Raw genomic sequence first — 17,073 nt, 5'->3', positions numbered from 1 at the left:
TCGACAAGTTCAAGGTGTTGACTACGATGAGAGTTTCTCACTCGTATCTATGCTTAAGTCTGTCTGAATCATGTTAGCAATTGCTGCATTTTATGAAATCTGGCAAATGGATAAACAAAACTGCATTCCTTAATGGATTTATTAAAGAAGAGTTGTATATGATGCAACCAGAAGGTTTTGTCAATCCTAAAGGTACTAACAAAATATGCAAGCTCCAGCGATCCATCTATGGACTGGTGCAAACATCTCGGAGTTGGAATATACGCTCTGATAAGTTGATCAAAGCATATAGTTTTATACAGACTTGTGGTGAAGCCTGTATTTACAAGAAAGTGAGTGGGAGCACTACAGCATTTCTGATAAGTATATGTGAAAGACATATTGTTGATCGGAGATAATGTAGAATTATTCTGCAAAGCATAAAGGATTTTTTCAAAGAAAGACCTCAGTGAAGCTGCTTACATATTAAGCATCAAGATCTATAGAGATAGATCAATACGCTTGATAAGTTTTTTCAATGAGTACATACCTTGACAAGATTTTGAAGTAGTTCACAATGGAACAGTTAAAGAAGGAGTTCTTGCCTGTGTTACAAGGTGTGAAGTTTAGTAAGACTCAAAACCCGACCACGGCAGAAGATAGAGAGAGAATGAAAGTCATTCCCTATGCCTCAGCCATAGGTTCTATAAAGTATGCCATGTTGTGTACCAGACCTATTGTATACCCTGTCCTGAGTTTGGCAAAGGAGTACAATAGTGATCTAGGAGTAGATCACTGGACATTGGTCAAAATTATCCATAGTGGAATAAGGATATGTTTCTCGATTATGGAGGTGACAAAAGGTTCGTCGTAAAAGGTTACGTCGATGCAAATTTTGACACTGATCCAGATGACTCTAAATCTCAATCTGGATACATATTGAAAGTGGGAGCAATTAGCTAGAGTAGCTCCGTGCAGAGCATTGTTGACATAGAAATTTGCAAAATACGTACGGATCTGAATATGGCAGACCAGTTGACTAAACTTCTCTCACAAGCAAAACATGATCACACCTTAGTATTCTTTGGGTGTTAATCACATAGCAATTTGAACTAGATTATTGACTCTAGTAAACCCTTCGGGTGTTGGTCACATGTCGATGTGAACTATGGGTGTTAATCACATGGTGATGTGAACTATTGATGTTAAATCACATGGCGATGTGAACTAGATTATTGACTCTAGTGCAAGTGGGAGACTGAAGGAAATATGCCCTAGAGGCAATAATAAAGTTATTATTTATTTCCTTATATCATGATAAATTTTTATTATTCATGCTAGAATTGTATTAACCGGAAACATAATACATGTGTGAATACATAGACAAACAGTATGTCACTAGTATGCCTCTACTTGACTAGCTCGTTGAATCAAAGATGGTTAAGTTTCCTAGCCATAGACATGAGTTGTCATTTGATTAATGGGGTCACATCATTAGAGAATGATGTAATTGACTTGACCCATTTCGTTAGCATAGCACTTGATCATTTAGTTTGTTGCTATTGCTTTCTTCATGACTTATACATGTTCCTATGACAATGAGATTATGCAACTCCCGTTTACCGGAGGAACACTTTGTGTGCCACCAAACGTCACAACGTAACTGGGTGATTATAAAGGTGCTCTACAGGTGTCTCCGAAGGTACTTGTTGGGTTGGCGTATTTCGAGATTAGGATTTGTCACTCCGATTGTCGGAGAGGTATCTCTGGGCCCTCTCGGTAATGCACATCACTTAAGCCTTGCAAGCAATGCAACTAATAAGTTAGTTGCAAGATGATGTATTACGGAACGAGTAAAGAGACTTGCCGGTAACGAGATTGAACTAGGTATTGAGATACCGACGATTGAATCTCGGGCAAGTAACATACCGATGACAAAGGGAACAACGTATGTTGTTATGCGGTTTGACCGATAAAGATCTTCGTAGAATATGTAGGAGCCAATATGAGCATCCAGGTTCCGCTATTGGTTATTGACCGGAGACGTGTCTCGGTCATGTCTACATTGTTCTCGAACCCGTAGGGTCCGCACGCTTAACGTTACGATGACAGTTTCATTATGAGTTTATATATTTTGATGTACCGAAGGTTGTTTGGAGTCCCGGATGTGATCACGGACTTGACGAGGAGTCTCGAAATGGTCGAGACATAAAGGTCGATATATTGGACGACTATATTTGGACACCGGAAAGGTTCCGGGTGAGATTGGGACTATACCGGATCATCGGGAGGTTATCGGAACCCCCCGGGAGGTATATGGGCCTTATTGGGCCTTAGTGGAAAGGAGGGGAAAGGAGCAAGGGAGGGGGCGCCCCCCCCAAGCCCAATCCGAATTGGGAGGGGGGCCAGCCCCCCCTTTCCTTCCTCCCTCCTTCCTCTTCCTTCCCTCTCCTACTCCTAATAGGAAAAAGGGGAGTCCTACTCCCGGTGGGAGTTGGACTCCCCCCCTTGGGCGCGCCACCCTCCTTGGCCGGCCCCTCCTCCACTCCTTTATATACAGGGGCAGGGGGGCACCCCAGAGACACAACAATTGATCATTGATCTCTTAGCCGTGTGCGGTGCCCCCCTCCACCATAATCCTCGATAATATTGTAGCGGTGCTTAGGCAAAGCCCTGCGACGGTAGAACATCAAGATCGCCACCACGCCATCGTGCTGACGGAACTCATCCCCGACACTTTGCTGGATCAGAGTCCGGGGATCGTCATCGAGCTGAACATGTGCTAGAACTCGGAGGTGTCGTAGTTTCGGTGCTTGATCGGTCGGGTTGTGAAGACGTACGACTACATCAACCGCGTTGTGCTAACGCTTCCGCTTCCGGTCTATGAGGGTACGTAGACAACACTCTCCCCTCTCATTGATGTGCATCACCATGATCTTGCGTGTGTGTAGGAATTTTTTTCAAATTACTACGTTCCCCAACACTCTCCCCCTCTCTCCCGGTGGCACTGGAGTGCCGCCGGGGCAAGGATCGTGACAACGATCTACATCAACAATCTTGCTACCGTCAACACCAACTTTCTTCCCCTCTATGCAACGCTGTAACACCCCTTCTCCCTGTTGTAATCTCTACTTAAACATGGTTCTCAACACTATATATTATTTCCCAATGATATGTGGTTATCCTATGATGTTTGAGTATATCAGTTTTGTCCTATGGGTTGACAGATGATCATGATTGGTTTGAGTTGTATATTTTATTTTGGTGCCGTCGTACGGTGCCCGACGTGTCATGCAAATGGAGGGATCCCCTCTATAGGGTGTTGCAATACGTTAACAGTTCTCTTATGGTGTGTGGCGTGAGTGACAGAAGCACAGACCCGAGTTTGGGGGTCATTGCGTATGGGATAAAGAGGACTTGATACTTAATGCTATGGTTGGGTTTTACGACCTTAATGATCTTTAGTAGTTGCGGATGCTTGCTAGAGTTCCAATCATAAGTGCATATGATCCACATAGAGAAAGTATGTTAGCTCATGCCTCTCCCTCATATAAAATTGCAACAATGATCACCCGTTTAGTTATCGATCACCTAGGGACAAATGAATTTCTTGTTGAAAAAAGCTATCTACTTTTATTGTCTTGCAATTAATTCGTAGTTTTATTCCTACAAAGTACGCGTAGTTTTATTCTTGCAAAATAGTTTCATACTTATTTTAGGTAAAGCAAACGTCAAGTGTGCGTAGAGTTGTATCGATGGTCGATAGAACTTGAGAAAATATTTGTTCTACCATTAGCTCCTCATTGGGTTCGACACTCTTATTTATCGAAAAAGGCTACAAACGATCCTCTATACTTGTGGGTTATCAAGACCTTTTTCTGGCGCCATCGCCGGGGAGCAATAGCGTGGTGTGAATATTCTCTTGTGTGCTCTTTTGCCTTATCACTAAGTAGTTTTTATTTTTATGGTCTTGTTTTCTATCTTTAGTTATGGGTAGGAAACACAAAATACAGAAGAAATCAGTTGCACCTACTAAACCAATGGTTGAAGAACCACCCAAAATCTATTATACTGCTGAAGCTTTCTACTTGGATCATCTTCGATCCCTATGTGCTCGTGCTGAAACACCAACTAGCTTAGTTGAGAGAAAATCATTACATGAGCATGCACATTTTGTGCGACACCATTTATCTCAAAAAGGGAAACTTTTACTGCATCATATTAATACTATGCAATTCTATGCTTGGAATTTATGCGAAATAAATGATTTTACTTGTTGTTCTGAAGACCCTAAAAAACACCTTCCCTACCAATGTGAGTTTAGTGATAATGGAATCTTATCTTCTTATGCCAAGGGTGTTCACAATTATTATGATATTGAACAAATTGAAGAATTTGTTGCTTTTAAGGGTGCTTATAAAATTGCTTCTTTGATTGAAAAGTATGATACTACTCTTTACGAATCTGAAATTTTTTCCATACTTAAATATTGCTGTGAAAACTATGCTTTTAATGCTTATATTAATGAGTTTATTGAGAAAGTCTCCACTGTCCAAGAAGAGACTAATATTTTGCAGGAGTATATGGAAGAAAAAATTGATGAAACTGTGAGCTCATTGGATGAAAAAGATGATGAGAAGAGCGAAGAACAAAAGGAGGAAGAGCGAATTAGCTACCCGTGCCCGCGAGAGTAACTCTTTAACACATGCATTATTTAATTTCCCTTCACGCTTACCGAAGGATGAATGCTGTGATAATTGCTATGATCCCGTTGATTCATTTGAAATATCATTTTTTGATGAACTTGATGCTTGCTATGCTTGTGTCCAAGATGCCCATATGAATTATGCTTATGGATATGAACTTGCTATAGTTCCTTATGTTAAGAATGAAATTGTTGCTATTGCACCCACACATGATAACCCTATTATCTTTTTCAATTCCTGAAACTACTATATTGGAGAAGTTTGCACTTATTGAGGATTACATTGATGGGTTGCCTTTTACCGTTGCACATGATTATTTTGATGAATATAATATGATGTTTTTTCTGCTCTCCTTGCAATTATTATGAGAGAGGAACTACATCTCGGCCTCTCTATGTTTCCAACATGATAGAATTGCAAGAAATTGCTTATACTATGCATTGGCCTTTACTTGATGTGCATGAATTGTTCTTGTATGACATGCCAATGCATAGGAAGAGATTTAGACTTCGTCATTGCATGATATATGTTGCTTTGTGCTCACTACTAAATGCCAAATCATTGTTAATTACAATTGGCTTTGATATACCTTGGGATCCAGGTAGATCCATTATTTGAGCACTTTATGCATAGCTTAATGGCTTTAAAGAAAGCGCTGCCGGGGAGACAACCCAGAAGTTTTAGAGAGTCATTTATTTCTGTTGAGTGCTTTTATAAAGTTAAAAACAAAAAAATATAGAGGGGAACCTAAAAACTTTTTCAAAAAGAGAAGCGATTGAAAGGTGATGCATTGGAGAAGTGAGGGTCGACCTTGAATACTTGTGTTCATGCTCATGGAAACAATGTAGAATTTTTCATGAAAATTCTCGTAAAAATAATTATCCCCTTATACAAATCCATTGTATCATAAAAATAGTGAGCCAAAATTTGCCTTTAGGATGATTAGATTGCTTGTTGGTATGTGCGGTGCAAAAACATAAACTTTTGCTGTAGTGCGTGGTTTTACATTTTTTACTGGAACGTCAAAAGTTTCTGAAACTTTTTGCACAGTATTTCTATATTTTTTTTAATTTTTTCTAATGTTTCAGAATTGTTGGAGTACCAGAAGTATGGTAGATGTTCAGATTGCTACAGACTGTCCTATTTAAGACATATTCTGTTTTTGATGCATTGGTTTGCTTGTTTTGACGAAACTATCGATTCTATCGGTGGTATAAGCCATGGAAAAGTTAAAATACAGTAGATAAAATGCAAAAACAAAATATGTATGGGTTTTCAATAGTACTTAAAGTAGTGATTTACATTATTATACTAACAGATCTCACTAGTTTTCTATTAAGTTTTGTGTGGATGAAGTGTTCAAAGATCTAGGAGGTATTGACATGAGGAGAAGGAGGAGAGGCAAGAGTTCAAGCTTGGGTATGCCCAAGGAACCCCAAGTAAATATTCAAGGAGACTCAAGCGTCTAAGCTTGGGGATGCCCCGGAAGGCATCCCATCTTTCTTCAACAAGTATTGGTATGTTTTCGTTTTTGTTTTGTTCAGGTGATATGTGTAAATCTTGGAGCATCTTTTGTGTTTGATTTTCACTTTTGTTTTATGCACCATGTTGGTATGATATAGTCCATGGTTTATTTATAGAATGCTCATTGCACTTTACTTATATCTTTTGAGTATGGCTTTATAGAATGCTTCATGTGCTTCACTTATATCATTTGAAGTTTGGATTGCATGTTTCTCTTCGCATAGAAAACCGTTGTTTGTAGAATGCTCTTTTGCTTCACTTATATTTATTAGAGCATGGTATTCCGTAGAAAGAATTAAACTCTCATGCTTCACTTATATCTATTCAGCGAGTCAGCAAGAATTGGTCACTTGTGGATCACTGAATATGATATGTTTGATTCCTTCAAATATGTTCGTGATATAGAGATGGAATATGTGGGAGGTACTAATAAACGGTTGTGGTTAGTAAGGATATTGGTGTTAAGGTTTTTGATTCCCGAAGCATGCACGTGTAGTCTCTCGTTATGCTATGAAGTTGGAGCATGATTTATTATTGATTGTCTTCCATATGACTGGCGGTCGGGGACGAGCGATGGTCTTTTTCTACCAATCTATCCCCCTAGGGGCATGTGTAGTAGTACTTTGCTTCAAGGGCTAATAAAATTTTGCAATAAGTATATGAGTTCTTTATGACTAATGTGATTCAATGGAATATACGCACTCTTACCTTTCCACAATTTGCTAGCCTCTATGGTACCTTGCATTACCCTTTTCTCACCTCAAGAGTTGGTGCAAACTTCGCAGGTGCATCCAAACCCCATGATATGATACACTCTATCACACATAAGGCTTATTATATCTTCCTCAAAACAGCCACCATACCTACCTATTATGGCCTTTCCACAACCATTCCGAGATATATTGCCATGCAACTTTCACCACTTCCGTTTTGATGACTTGAGCATTCATTGTCATTGCTTTGCATGATCATATAGCTGACATGGTAGTTGTGGCTCAACCACCGTTCATCATTTTTTATACATGTTACGCTAGATCATTGCACATCCTGGTACACCGCTAGAGGCATTCATATGGAGTCATATTTTATTATAGGTATCGGGTTGTAATATTGAGTTGTAAGTAAATAAAAGTGTGCTGGTCATCATTATCATTATTAGAGCATTGTCCCAGTAAGGAATGGATGATGGATACTATGATTCCCCCACAAGTCAGGATGAGACTCCAGACCAAAAGAAAAAAAAGAAAAAAGGAAAGAGAAAAAGGAGAAAAAGAAAAAAATGAACGAAAGAAGGAAGAGAAGGGGCATGCTAGTTCCACACTTGCGCTTCAAAGTAGCACCATGTTTTTCATATAGAGAGTCTCCTATGTTGTCACTTTCATATACTGGTGAGAATTTTTCATTATAGAGTTAGACGCACACCCACTTAGTTTTCATATTGAGCTTTCATACACTTATAACTCCTAGTGCATTCGTTGCATGGAAATCCCTACTCCTCGCATTGATATCAATTGATGGGCATCTCCATAGCCCGTTGGTTAGCCGCATCGACGTGAGACTTTCTTAATTTTTGTCTTCTTTATATTTATCCCTATCATCATATTCTATTCCATCCATAGTGCTATATCCATGGCTTGCGCTCATGTATTGCGTGAGGATTGAAAAAACTTAAGTGTGTTAAAAAGTGTGCTATATCCATGATAAATACTTTGTATTAAAAAGACAGAGCATGACAAGACTATATGATTTTGTAGGGATAGCTTTCTTTAGCATTGATATTTTGAAGGACATGATTGTTTGTTGGGATGCCTGAGTATTGATGTCTTTATGCCAAATTATAGACTATTGATTTGAATCATTTATGTCTAAATATTCATGCCATGACTAGACATATGATCAAGTTTATGCTAGGTAGCATTCCACATCAAAAGTTATCTTTTTTTATTATTTACCTACTAGAGGACGAGCAGGAATTAAGTTTGGGGATGTTGATACGTCTTCGTCGTATCAATATTTTTTGATTGTTTCATGCCATTATTATAGAACTTTCACATACTTTTGGCAACATGTAATATGATTTATTGGACTAACCTATTGATCTAGTGTCCAGTGCCAGTTCCTGTTTTTGCATGTTTTTGTTTCGCAGAATATCCAAATCAAGTGAAGTCCAAACACGATAAAAATTTACAGAGAATTATTTTGGAATATATGTGATTTTTGGGACTTGGAATCAACGCAAAGAGGGCCCCACAGCCCCCAAGATAGACCAGGGCGCGCCCCAGGGGCCAGGCGCACGGTGGTGGGTTGTGCTCACCCCGTCTGTCAGTTGGATCTCTACTTCGGGCGCAAGGAATCTTATACCCGGAAAAAAATCGTGTTAAAATCTCAGCGCAACCGGAGTTACGGATCTCCGGAAATATAAGAAACGGTTTTCGGCCAGAACACAGGAACGCGAAACATAAGAGAACAGAAAGGAAGATCCAATCTCGGAGGGGCTCCCGCCCCTCCGCCGCCATGGAGGCCATAGACCAGAGAAGGAACTCTCGTCCCATCTAGGGGGAGGCCAAGAAGAAGAAGGAGGGGGTTCTCTCCCCCTCTCTCCCGGTGGGCCGGAGTGCCGCCGGGGCAAGGATCGTGACAGCGATCTACATCAGTAATCTTGTTACCCTCAACACCAACTTTCTCCCCCTCTATGCAGTGGTGTAACACCCCTTCTCCCTGATGTAATCTCTATGTAAACATGGTGCTTAACATTATATATTATTTCCCAATGATATGTGGTTGTCCTATGATGTTTGAGTAGATCTGTTTTGTCCTATGGGTTGATAGATGATCATGATTGGTTTGAGTTGTATATTTTATTTTGGTTTGTCCTACGGTGCCCTCCATGTCATGCAAACGGAGGGATCCCCTCTGTAGGGTGTTGCAATACGTTATTGGTTCGCTTATGGTGGGTTGCGTGAGTGACGGAAGCACATGCCCGAGTTTGAGGGTCATTGCGTATGGGATAAAGAGGACTTGATACTTAATGCTATGGTTGGTTTACGACCTTAATGATCTTTAGTAGTTGTGGATGCTTGCTAGAGTTCCAATCTTAAGTGCATATGACCCAAGTAGAGAAAGTATGTTAGCTCATGCTTCTTCCTCATATAAAATTGCAACAATGATCACCGGTTTAGTTATCGATCACCTAAGGACAAATGACTTTCTTGTTGACAAAATCTATCTACTTTTATTGTCTTGCAATTTATTCATAGTTTTATTCCCGCAAAGTACTCATAGTTTTATTCTTGCAAAATAGTTTCATACTTGTTTTAGGTAAAGCAAACGTCAACTATGCGTAGAGTTGTATCGGTGGTCGATAGAACTTGAGGAAATATTTGTTCTACCTTTAGCTCCTCGTTGATTTTGACACTCTTATTTATCAAAAAAGACTACAAACGACCCCCTATACTTGAGTGTTATTACGCTCAAGCTCCTCATGGATTTTGTGGCTGCCCATGGATGTCCAGGAGTGTGGCCCGAGCTGGGTGGCGGCTTGATGAAGTGAGAGAAGTGAGAGGAGAGGATGGCAAGCAATGACTAGCTCTGGTGGGGGAGAGGAAGTGGAGTGAATAGATGAGGGGGGGGGGGGGTTAGACACACACACACAGACAGAGAGAGAGAGGAGTCTCAAAAACAAAGGCTATGTGATTGGGTCGCGTGATCCGTACTGAGGTGATTTGTTCGCCGCACAACCCCATCCCGTCCCGCCCATACATGTGAGAAGATTTGAAGAAAAATGAGCACATAGGAAATAGGGGAGATTTGGTTTTGTCTATTTTATCCGAAGCGAGCAAGTAGGGAGAGAGAGAGAGAGAGAGAGTAGGGGGCACCCTTTAAGATGCTCTTAGTTGTTGGCTCCAATTATCAACACCATACCTGCGACTATTTATCGTTTTAGTAGAAAATAATGAGCCCGAGCCTCTTACAATTTGCTTAAGTTAGAATGAAAGCAGCCAGATGAAAGAGGCAGAAGAACTCCAGGGCAAGGGTCTTCTCGCCTCCCGCCGGACGGCCGTAGATCCGCCTTGTTTTCGGTGGCGTTAGGGCCATGGAGATACGGTGGACCTCGACCCTTGCTGGTGGGAGGGCTCGTGCTCCGTTTTAGGGTCTTTGTTTAAGGTTAATTAGGGTTTGTGTCCTATTCGGAAAGTCGAGAGGGTGGCGGCTTCCCGTAGTTGGAATAAGGCCCTCTCCGCCTAACCTCTTTTCCGGCGATGCGTACAATGTTGTCGGAAGGCGTGTGGAAGTGTGTCTCCGGCTGATCACGTGGGATTCGGCCGGTGTTTTTCTTTGATGGATCTTCATGGATCCAGTCTTGGTGCGTCTACGTTCGTGTGTCTACAAGTTAGACTCTTCCGATCTACGCTTCTCTTCATCAACGGCGATTGTTGTTCTGGTGCGCTGGTCCTGTGGGGCCTTAGCACAACAACTTTCCGACTGTCTACTAAAACAAGTTTTGTGCAGCTCTGGTGAAGAAGGGGTGATGACGGTGGTGCGCCTTCGGCTCGCTCCAACGCTTGTAGTCATCGCTAGGTGGTCAATGGACCTTGATGTAATTTTTATTATTTTCGGTATTCTTTGTACTATCATGACATTTGATGAATAGATTGAAAGTTTTCTCATAAAAAAAACTAAATGGGAACTTGTTTGCGTGCAACCGTGCATCAAGTTTAATCTTCATCTTCTTTTCAGTAACAAGCGTAGAAAATGATCGATCGAGATGCTGTAAAGCTAATTAACCGTGCAATTGCCATTTTCACACAGCCTGACCTTTGCACGAGGATGCACTCGGCACCGTGTACGCGGTACGTGACACGAGCCAAATTAAGAAGCAAAACGAGCACGCAAGCAAATTAAGAAAGAAAAGAGGCACAAATTTTCACGAGGGAAACAAAAAATGCGCGTTGCGCGCGCGCGGCAACCGCCGCATCCACTCGAACCGCGCGCTAACTCCCGCTCCTCGGCGCATATAAACCCCTCCCCCGCCGTCGTAGAGATCCCTCCCAACTTCCCCACAAGCCGCGCCTACTCTCACCAGCGATCCGGACAGTCCCCTCCAGCGATTCGTCATGGAGTACGACGGCGACTTCGACGTCGAGCAGTTCCTCGACCTCGACGCCTTGGACAAAGAGGGATTCATGGTTTCCGCGGCCCAGCAGGATCCTCTGGCGACTCAAGTCGTCAATCCAGACACACTGCCCGACGCAAACGACGGCTACTTCGACATCGAGCAGTTCCTCGACCTCGACGCCTTGGACGGAGAGGATTTCATGGTTCACACGGCCGTCATCGCCGAACCCCAGCAGGATCCTCCGGCGGCTCATCTCCTCATGCCACAGGGCACAGGCCCACATACGGTGTCCAACGACAACGACGGTCAGGCTCAGGTACTTACTTCAGCCTGCAGTGGCATAGGTCCTAGTACGAACGATTACGTCCGTGCCTCTTCTGTAACCAAAATTTTGGTCCCATGCAGTTTCAGGCCCCGGCGCCACCGCCCGTCCAACACCAGCAAACACCAGGAGAGGCGTCCGCCAATGGCTTCGACGGGCAGATACTGATGCCGGCGCTCCTCGCTCAAGCTCAGCCCAATATCCAGGCGGCACCCTCCGATCATGTGCCGGGGACGGCCGTCCTACACCAACAAATGCTAGGCCAGCCGACCCCTTCTTCCCCAGACAGCCTCCAGCTCATGGACCCTGAGTTATTCGCGCGGCATGGTCATTATGACATTGCGGAGGCGCTCGTAGGAGACAAAGTAAACCAAACAGGAGGCAGCGGCGCCACTGGTGCTCCCGACGTTGGCCTCATGGAGCACGATGATCCAAACGTTGGCCCCATGGAGGACAAACTATACCAAACCGGTGGCAGCGGTACCAATGGCGGCCCCAAGGTAGGCTCCATGGAGGTGGATGAAGAAGGATTCGTGCCTCTCCTTCCAGGGCGACTGCAATGCACCGACTGTTTTGTCGTCAGGGAAATCAGGTCCCGAAATGGTATGCATGCATGCATGCATGCATTCAACCACTGTTATAGTATATGTATTTACTACTGTATTTCCTGCAAGACACTGGTCGCAACTTTAACTAATTTGACCCCGCAAAAAAAAACTTTAACTAATTTGATCCTGGATAAATTTCTAGTAGCTACCTTTTTTTTTGCGGGGGTCGTACCTTGCAAGGCTGATCGCAACATTCATTTCTTGATAAAATTTCCAAATGTAATTTTGCAGAGACTCGACTATTCCGCCTCTTTCTCCATGCCAGTAAGACTCGTGGAACGTTTGAACATGCTATCCTTGATCGCCATTACATCGGCGAACAGACCACGACTGAATACATAAAGTAAGTGTCTCAGACTCATTCATTAATTCTAGGTTACTCAAGCTAATTATCCCTGGAATGCATGTAGCAACCCTAATTTCGTTTCATCCTATTTTCAGTTTGCGCCGCCACGCTGGCGAGTGGGTGCTCAAACCCATGGCAAGCATCGTTATGTCGGAGCGAGCGATGTGTACAGTTGAGGACTCCAACGAAGCCCCACTGAATTTAAACATCAACTGGCCTCCAGTAGCTAATGACGCATACCAGCAGAAGGAAATATCAATGCTGTTGTCGATCTTGAATGGCCACAATGACGAAGATGGTTTGTAATCCATGAATATGTTCTGACTTTTTCGCGCACAAAATCCATTTGTGCATCAACGATTATAATTTTTTATGTATGTTCCAGTTGAAGCATCGGCGCCACCACTACCTCCAGCAGCGCAGCCACCAACCATGGGGGCCGCTCCAAATGTCAACCTCTTTTCTAAGACAATAATGCCTCATATTCCCGAGCATATCCCAGTCATTCAAGAACAGCAGTCTAGTGAGAATGCTTTGGTGCACTCAAGCAGGCCCACTAGGGAGCAAGAAAGAATGATAAGGAGGAGCAAGGAGCAGGAGGTGCGGCGCTACCTGCGCGAGCAAAAGGAGAAGGCCCAAAATGAATTGGATATATCTTCCGCCGTCAGGCTGTTTTGTCGTAGGAATGGTCTCACCCAAAGATTGCGCTGGGTACATAATTGTGCATATACCTTTTGTATTCCATGAGCAGTACATATTGCATATAAATGTTCAATAAATTTTATGTGGCATTTAATTTCCTCTGCAGATTAGGACGATCAACAGAAAAATCATCGACATGGAGGAGAGGGCAATTAGCTTCACGCTGGAAAGACTGATGCCAATCAGAGACACTGTCCATGGATATGTGATCGAGAAGGAAGACCTAATAGCTGAAATTACAAGTCTTATGAAGAAGGAAAGGGTGAGCAAGAATGACCATGAAGCTGGTCCCTCTGTCACGAAGAAGAGTCGTGTGGCGCTATAATTAATGCCCTACAATAATAATTTTGGTCTAGAATTGTTACTTAGTTATTTGTATATCTTCCAAACAGAGATGTGTTGTACCGAAGTAAACATGCCAGCATGTTGCACTTGTTGGCTATTTAACATGGGAGCAGTTTATATTTTTTTTATAAGAACTAGCATACTGGCCTCTCTTTTGCAAGAGCAACATCCTACCTTATTTTAAAATTTCATTTTACGACATGACTCTTGAAAACACACAAGTTAAAGTACAGTAAACTACAACATTTTTCCCTGATGATGGTTCCATATATTGGTGTCCTAGTGTAGGGAAATGACACCAATCTACCCCACTAATGTTTAAACGTACTATGATAGTGTACGGGAGGTTCTGCCGCAAATGAAAATTGCTTGACGATAGAAAGATATCAATCTCAGCACCTCTTTTTTATTTTTCAATTTCCTTGAAGTACGAAAAGATAAAAATCTAAAATGCAATGGTCGTTCCATCAAGGCAAACCTAATTGAGGCTTCCTGTTTAGCTGTTTGTGTTCTGTTTTTTATTTTGCGTAAAATCTTAAGAAAGAGCTGAAGTTTGCTAAGATTTGCTTTTGGATTGTTGATTTTCTGGTGTAGCGGAAAGCAGTAAATGTTCATGTTGCATCATGCATGTCACATGGGAGTTTAATTTAGCTCATGCCATGTTTTTCTTCTTCTCTTTCCGTGATCCAAAGAATTATTGTATAAGCAATTTTCATGATGAATGAAAATGTGGCTTGGTTGAGCTCCTTAATTCAAAAAAGAAAAACAAATTGCTGTACCTAAACTCATGACACAGATTTTTTTATCCTTTTTGCATGGAAAGGGCAAGGGCAGTGAAAATAGCCTATGTACAATGTGATGGAGAAAACCACTTGCGCTGGGTTTACTAACATCACTAGAAGTGAATCATCAAATGAAAGATGAAATCAACACATGGGAATGGTACATTTGCTGTGGGGTCACATAGAAGGTGGAAGAAAGTCATATTGCTTCTTCATCTGATGTGAGATGATAAAGAAGAAAAATTCTCTAGGTACTAGAATATGGTATATATTATTGTTATTTACTGCTGTAGAAGTGCATGCTCTAGCCAATACAACCAAAAGACCGTTCTAATGGAAGAGACTGGGCAACACATTTATACGTTAACACTTACCCTCATGTGTGGCTTCCTCTGGCATAAACGTGGACCGAAAGTGGGCTGCAATTTAATTGCGCCAGTCGGGTCTTGAACTCAGCTCAAGACCTCTTGGCTCTGATACCATGTAGAAGTGCATGATCTAGCCAATGCAACAAAAGACCGATCTGATGAAAGAGACTAGGCAACACATTTATACGTCAACAACGGCTAATAAGTGGTTAGATAATGATGAAATAGAAGAGGTAAATATTGTTATCGTTCTAAAAAGAGAAAAGTATGTTTTTATCCCTCAAATTTCCTAAAAGTATAGACTTGGTCCCTCAAAAAAAAATTGGTACACATTTGGTCCTTCAAGTCTCAAAACCGGGTAAGTTTAGTCCAAAACCACATTTTGACCACTTTAACTGTTTTGAACGCCCAGATATTGATCCAGTTTGAAATGATAAACAGTAAATTCAGAAAACAAATTAAAAAACTGAAATTTGCATGCGCATTGTGCATGGGAGCATGTTGAACCCCAAAATATTTCAGTTTTTTTTTGTTTTTATACCTCGAGTGTCGAAAGACCACGAAAATTGGCACACGCCTTGCGCATGCAAACGTATTGGATGACAAAAACATTATTTTTTTATTATTTTTTTGAATATACTATTTATCCGGTCAAATTCTGGGCTGTCAAACCCGATCAAAATCTGGTTTTGGACTAAAATTACCCGGTTTTGAGACTTGAAGGACCAAATGTGTACCAAATTTTTTTTGAGGGACCAAGTCTATACTTTTGAGAAACTTGAGGGACCAAAAACATACTTCCTCTTCTAAGAACAAGCACAGTGTCTCGCACAATTGCGCATGAAACCTTTTTTTCATATACAATTTATTTTGCTAGTGTAAGTTTATATTGTCATACTATTTCCAGGACACATTAGATCAAGGATTAAATGTTCCGTTCGTACAACTACATATGAACCATTTATGGACACCAATTTGGACAGTATAATTGGCAGGTAGTTTGTATGTGATTAAATGGCAGTATGTTGGATTAATTAATTGAGTCCATTATAACTGTAATTATATAAGTCGTCTAGAAGGTCCTCAATTTGTGTGTCAAGCGGTATTGTCACGTGTACCAGTGTATGTGATTTTAATCCAATATATGAGATTAAAGTTTCAGCCATGACCTGGTCAGTCATATATCTTTAGGTGAATATATGAAAATAAAGTTTAGATGTCGGTCAGTCAATCTCTAGCTAGTTACCATGCTATATACTTCCTTCGTTCCGAATTACTTGTTGCAGGTATGGATGTATCTAGATATATTTTAGTTCTAGATACATTCATTTTTGCGACGAGTAATTTGGAACGGAGGGAGTAGTATGTGACGTTGACAGCTCGCTGGAATCCAGATTGTTTGGCTGCGATATTAAACTTAAAATAAAGTTTGGAATGCCAGCCAACTACCGGTCATTCCATTAAGCCGTTTGTTTTGTTTATGTTGAATATATGATTTTACAATACTAAATCGGTATGTGGAGTAAGATGGCTTGTAGCTCAGTTTTCCTGTTCGGCACACGTTTTTAAAGTGCAGACAGTATGTGAGATTACTGGTTGATTGTACATGATATTAGACCAATAGATCATATACTTAACCAGAAATCTAAATATACGCAGTACAAGAGTATTGTTTTCCGTCAAAAACAGAGATCATAGACCAATAAAATTATGTTTTGTACCTCCGAATGTCTAATTCGTCTGGCATATTCTATCCATTATGTTAATTATAGTTCTATGAGGGGAGTGTGTAAAAATAAACTACAGATCACAAGTTAGGTGATTCTACGCAAACTAGAACTTGTTTAGTAGTTTTTTTCTTCAAACTTGAACTTTGGCTAGTTGATAATATGGGTTGTTTTATTAAGTTGGTCGGGTTGCTTGTATATAAGCCGGAAAAGAATGTGTACATCAAATTAAAATTCTAGCTGCAACGCAACTAACTGCTGGTATGCGATACGAAACTACATGCAACGTTTTAGGTCAAACCCCTAATAGTTCTTTTACTCGGTGAGCAAGTTCAACATGTAGAATTGAAGTGTAAATAGAACATCGGATGACTGTAATTTTGTTGAAGCAAAACCTCGAATTCTCTTGCTCATTCTTTTCTCTCGGAGGTGGTAGAACTCAAGGAGGGGGGAGACACACATGGGCACTATAGGTTGGAGCTTTTGGCGACGCGTAAAACTTGCGTCTCTTCTGTTTCTTCCTTTTCTTCACACATAACAAACTGAGC

At 41.3% G+C, this 17,073-nt stretch overlaps 1 protein-coding gene across 1 annotated transcript; it reads left to right on the top strand.

Moving 5' to 3' along the window:
• The first annotated feature begins 11,645 nt into the window (after window positions 1–11,645).
• LOC147989803 (uncharacterized) lies at window positions 11,646–13,750 on the top strand. The gene is made up of 5 exons (XM_087515058.1): window positions 11,646–12,250; window positions 12,487–12,598; window positions 12,697–12,899; window positions 12,987–13,312; window positions 13,410–13,750. The coding sequence occupies exons 1-5, from the start codon at window positions 11,725–11,727 to the stop codon at window positions 13,626–13,628; spliced, it is 1,386 nt and encodes a 461-aa protein (XP_087371184.1). The 5' UTR covers window positions 11,646–11,724; the 3' UTR covers window positions 13,629–13,750.
• Window positions 13,751–17,073: the final 3,323 nt, after the last annotated feature.

This window comes from Triticum urartu, chromosome 1A, assembly GCF_056163025.1.
Source record: "Triticum urartu cultivar PI428250 chromosome 1A, HENAU_Tu73, whole genome shotgun sequence".
Classification (NCBI taxonomy): Eukaryota; Viridiplantae; Streptophyta; class Magnoliopsida; order Poales; family Poaceae; genus Triticum; species Triticum urartu.
The sequence above is the reverse complement of the archived record's forward strand: the minus strand, read 5'-3'. Positions and strand labels throughout refer to the sequence as shown.

Excerpts from the sequence above, each read along its gene's own strand:
- LOC147989803 (XM_087515058.1), top strand. The coding sequence starts at position 11,725 with ATGCAGTTTCAGGCCCCGGCGCCACCGCCCGTCCAACACCAGCAAACA. Across the intron at positions 12,251-12,486 it reads GGAAATCAGGTCCCGAAATG|AGACTCGACTATTCCGCCTC; the intron begins GTATGCATGCAT and ends GTAATTTTGCAG. Across the intron at positions 12,900-12,986 it reads TGGCCACAATGACGAAGATG|TTGAAGCATCGGCGCCACCA; the intron begins GTTTGTAATCCA and ends TGTATGTTCCAG.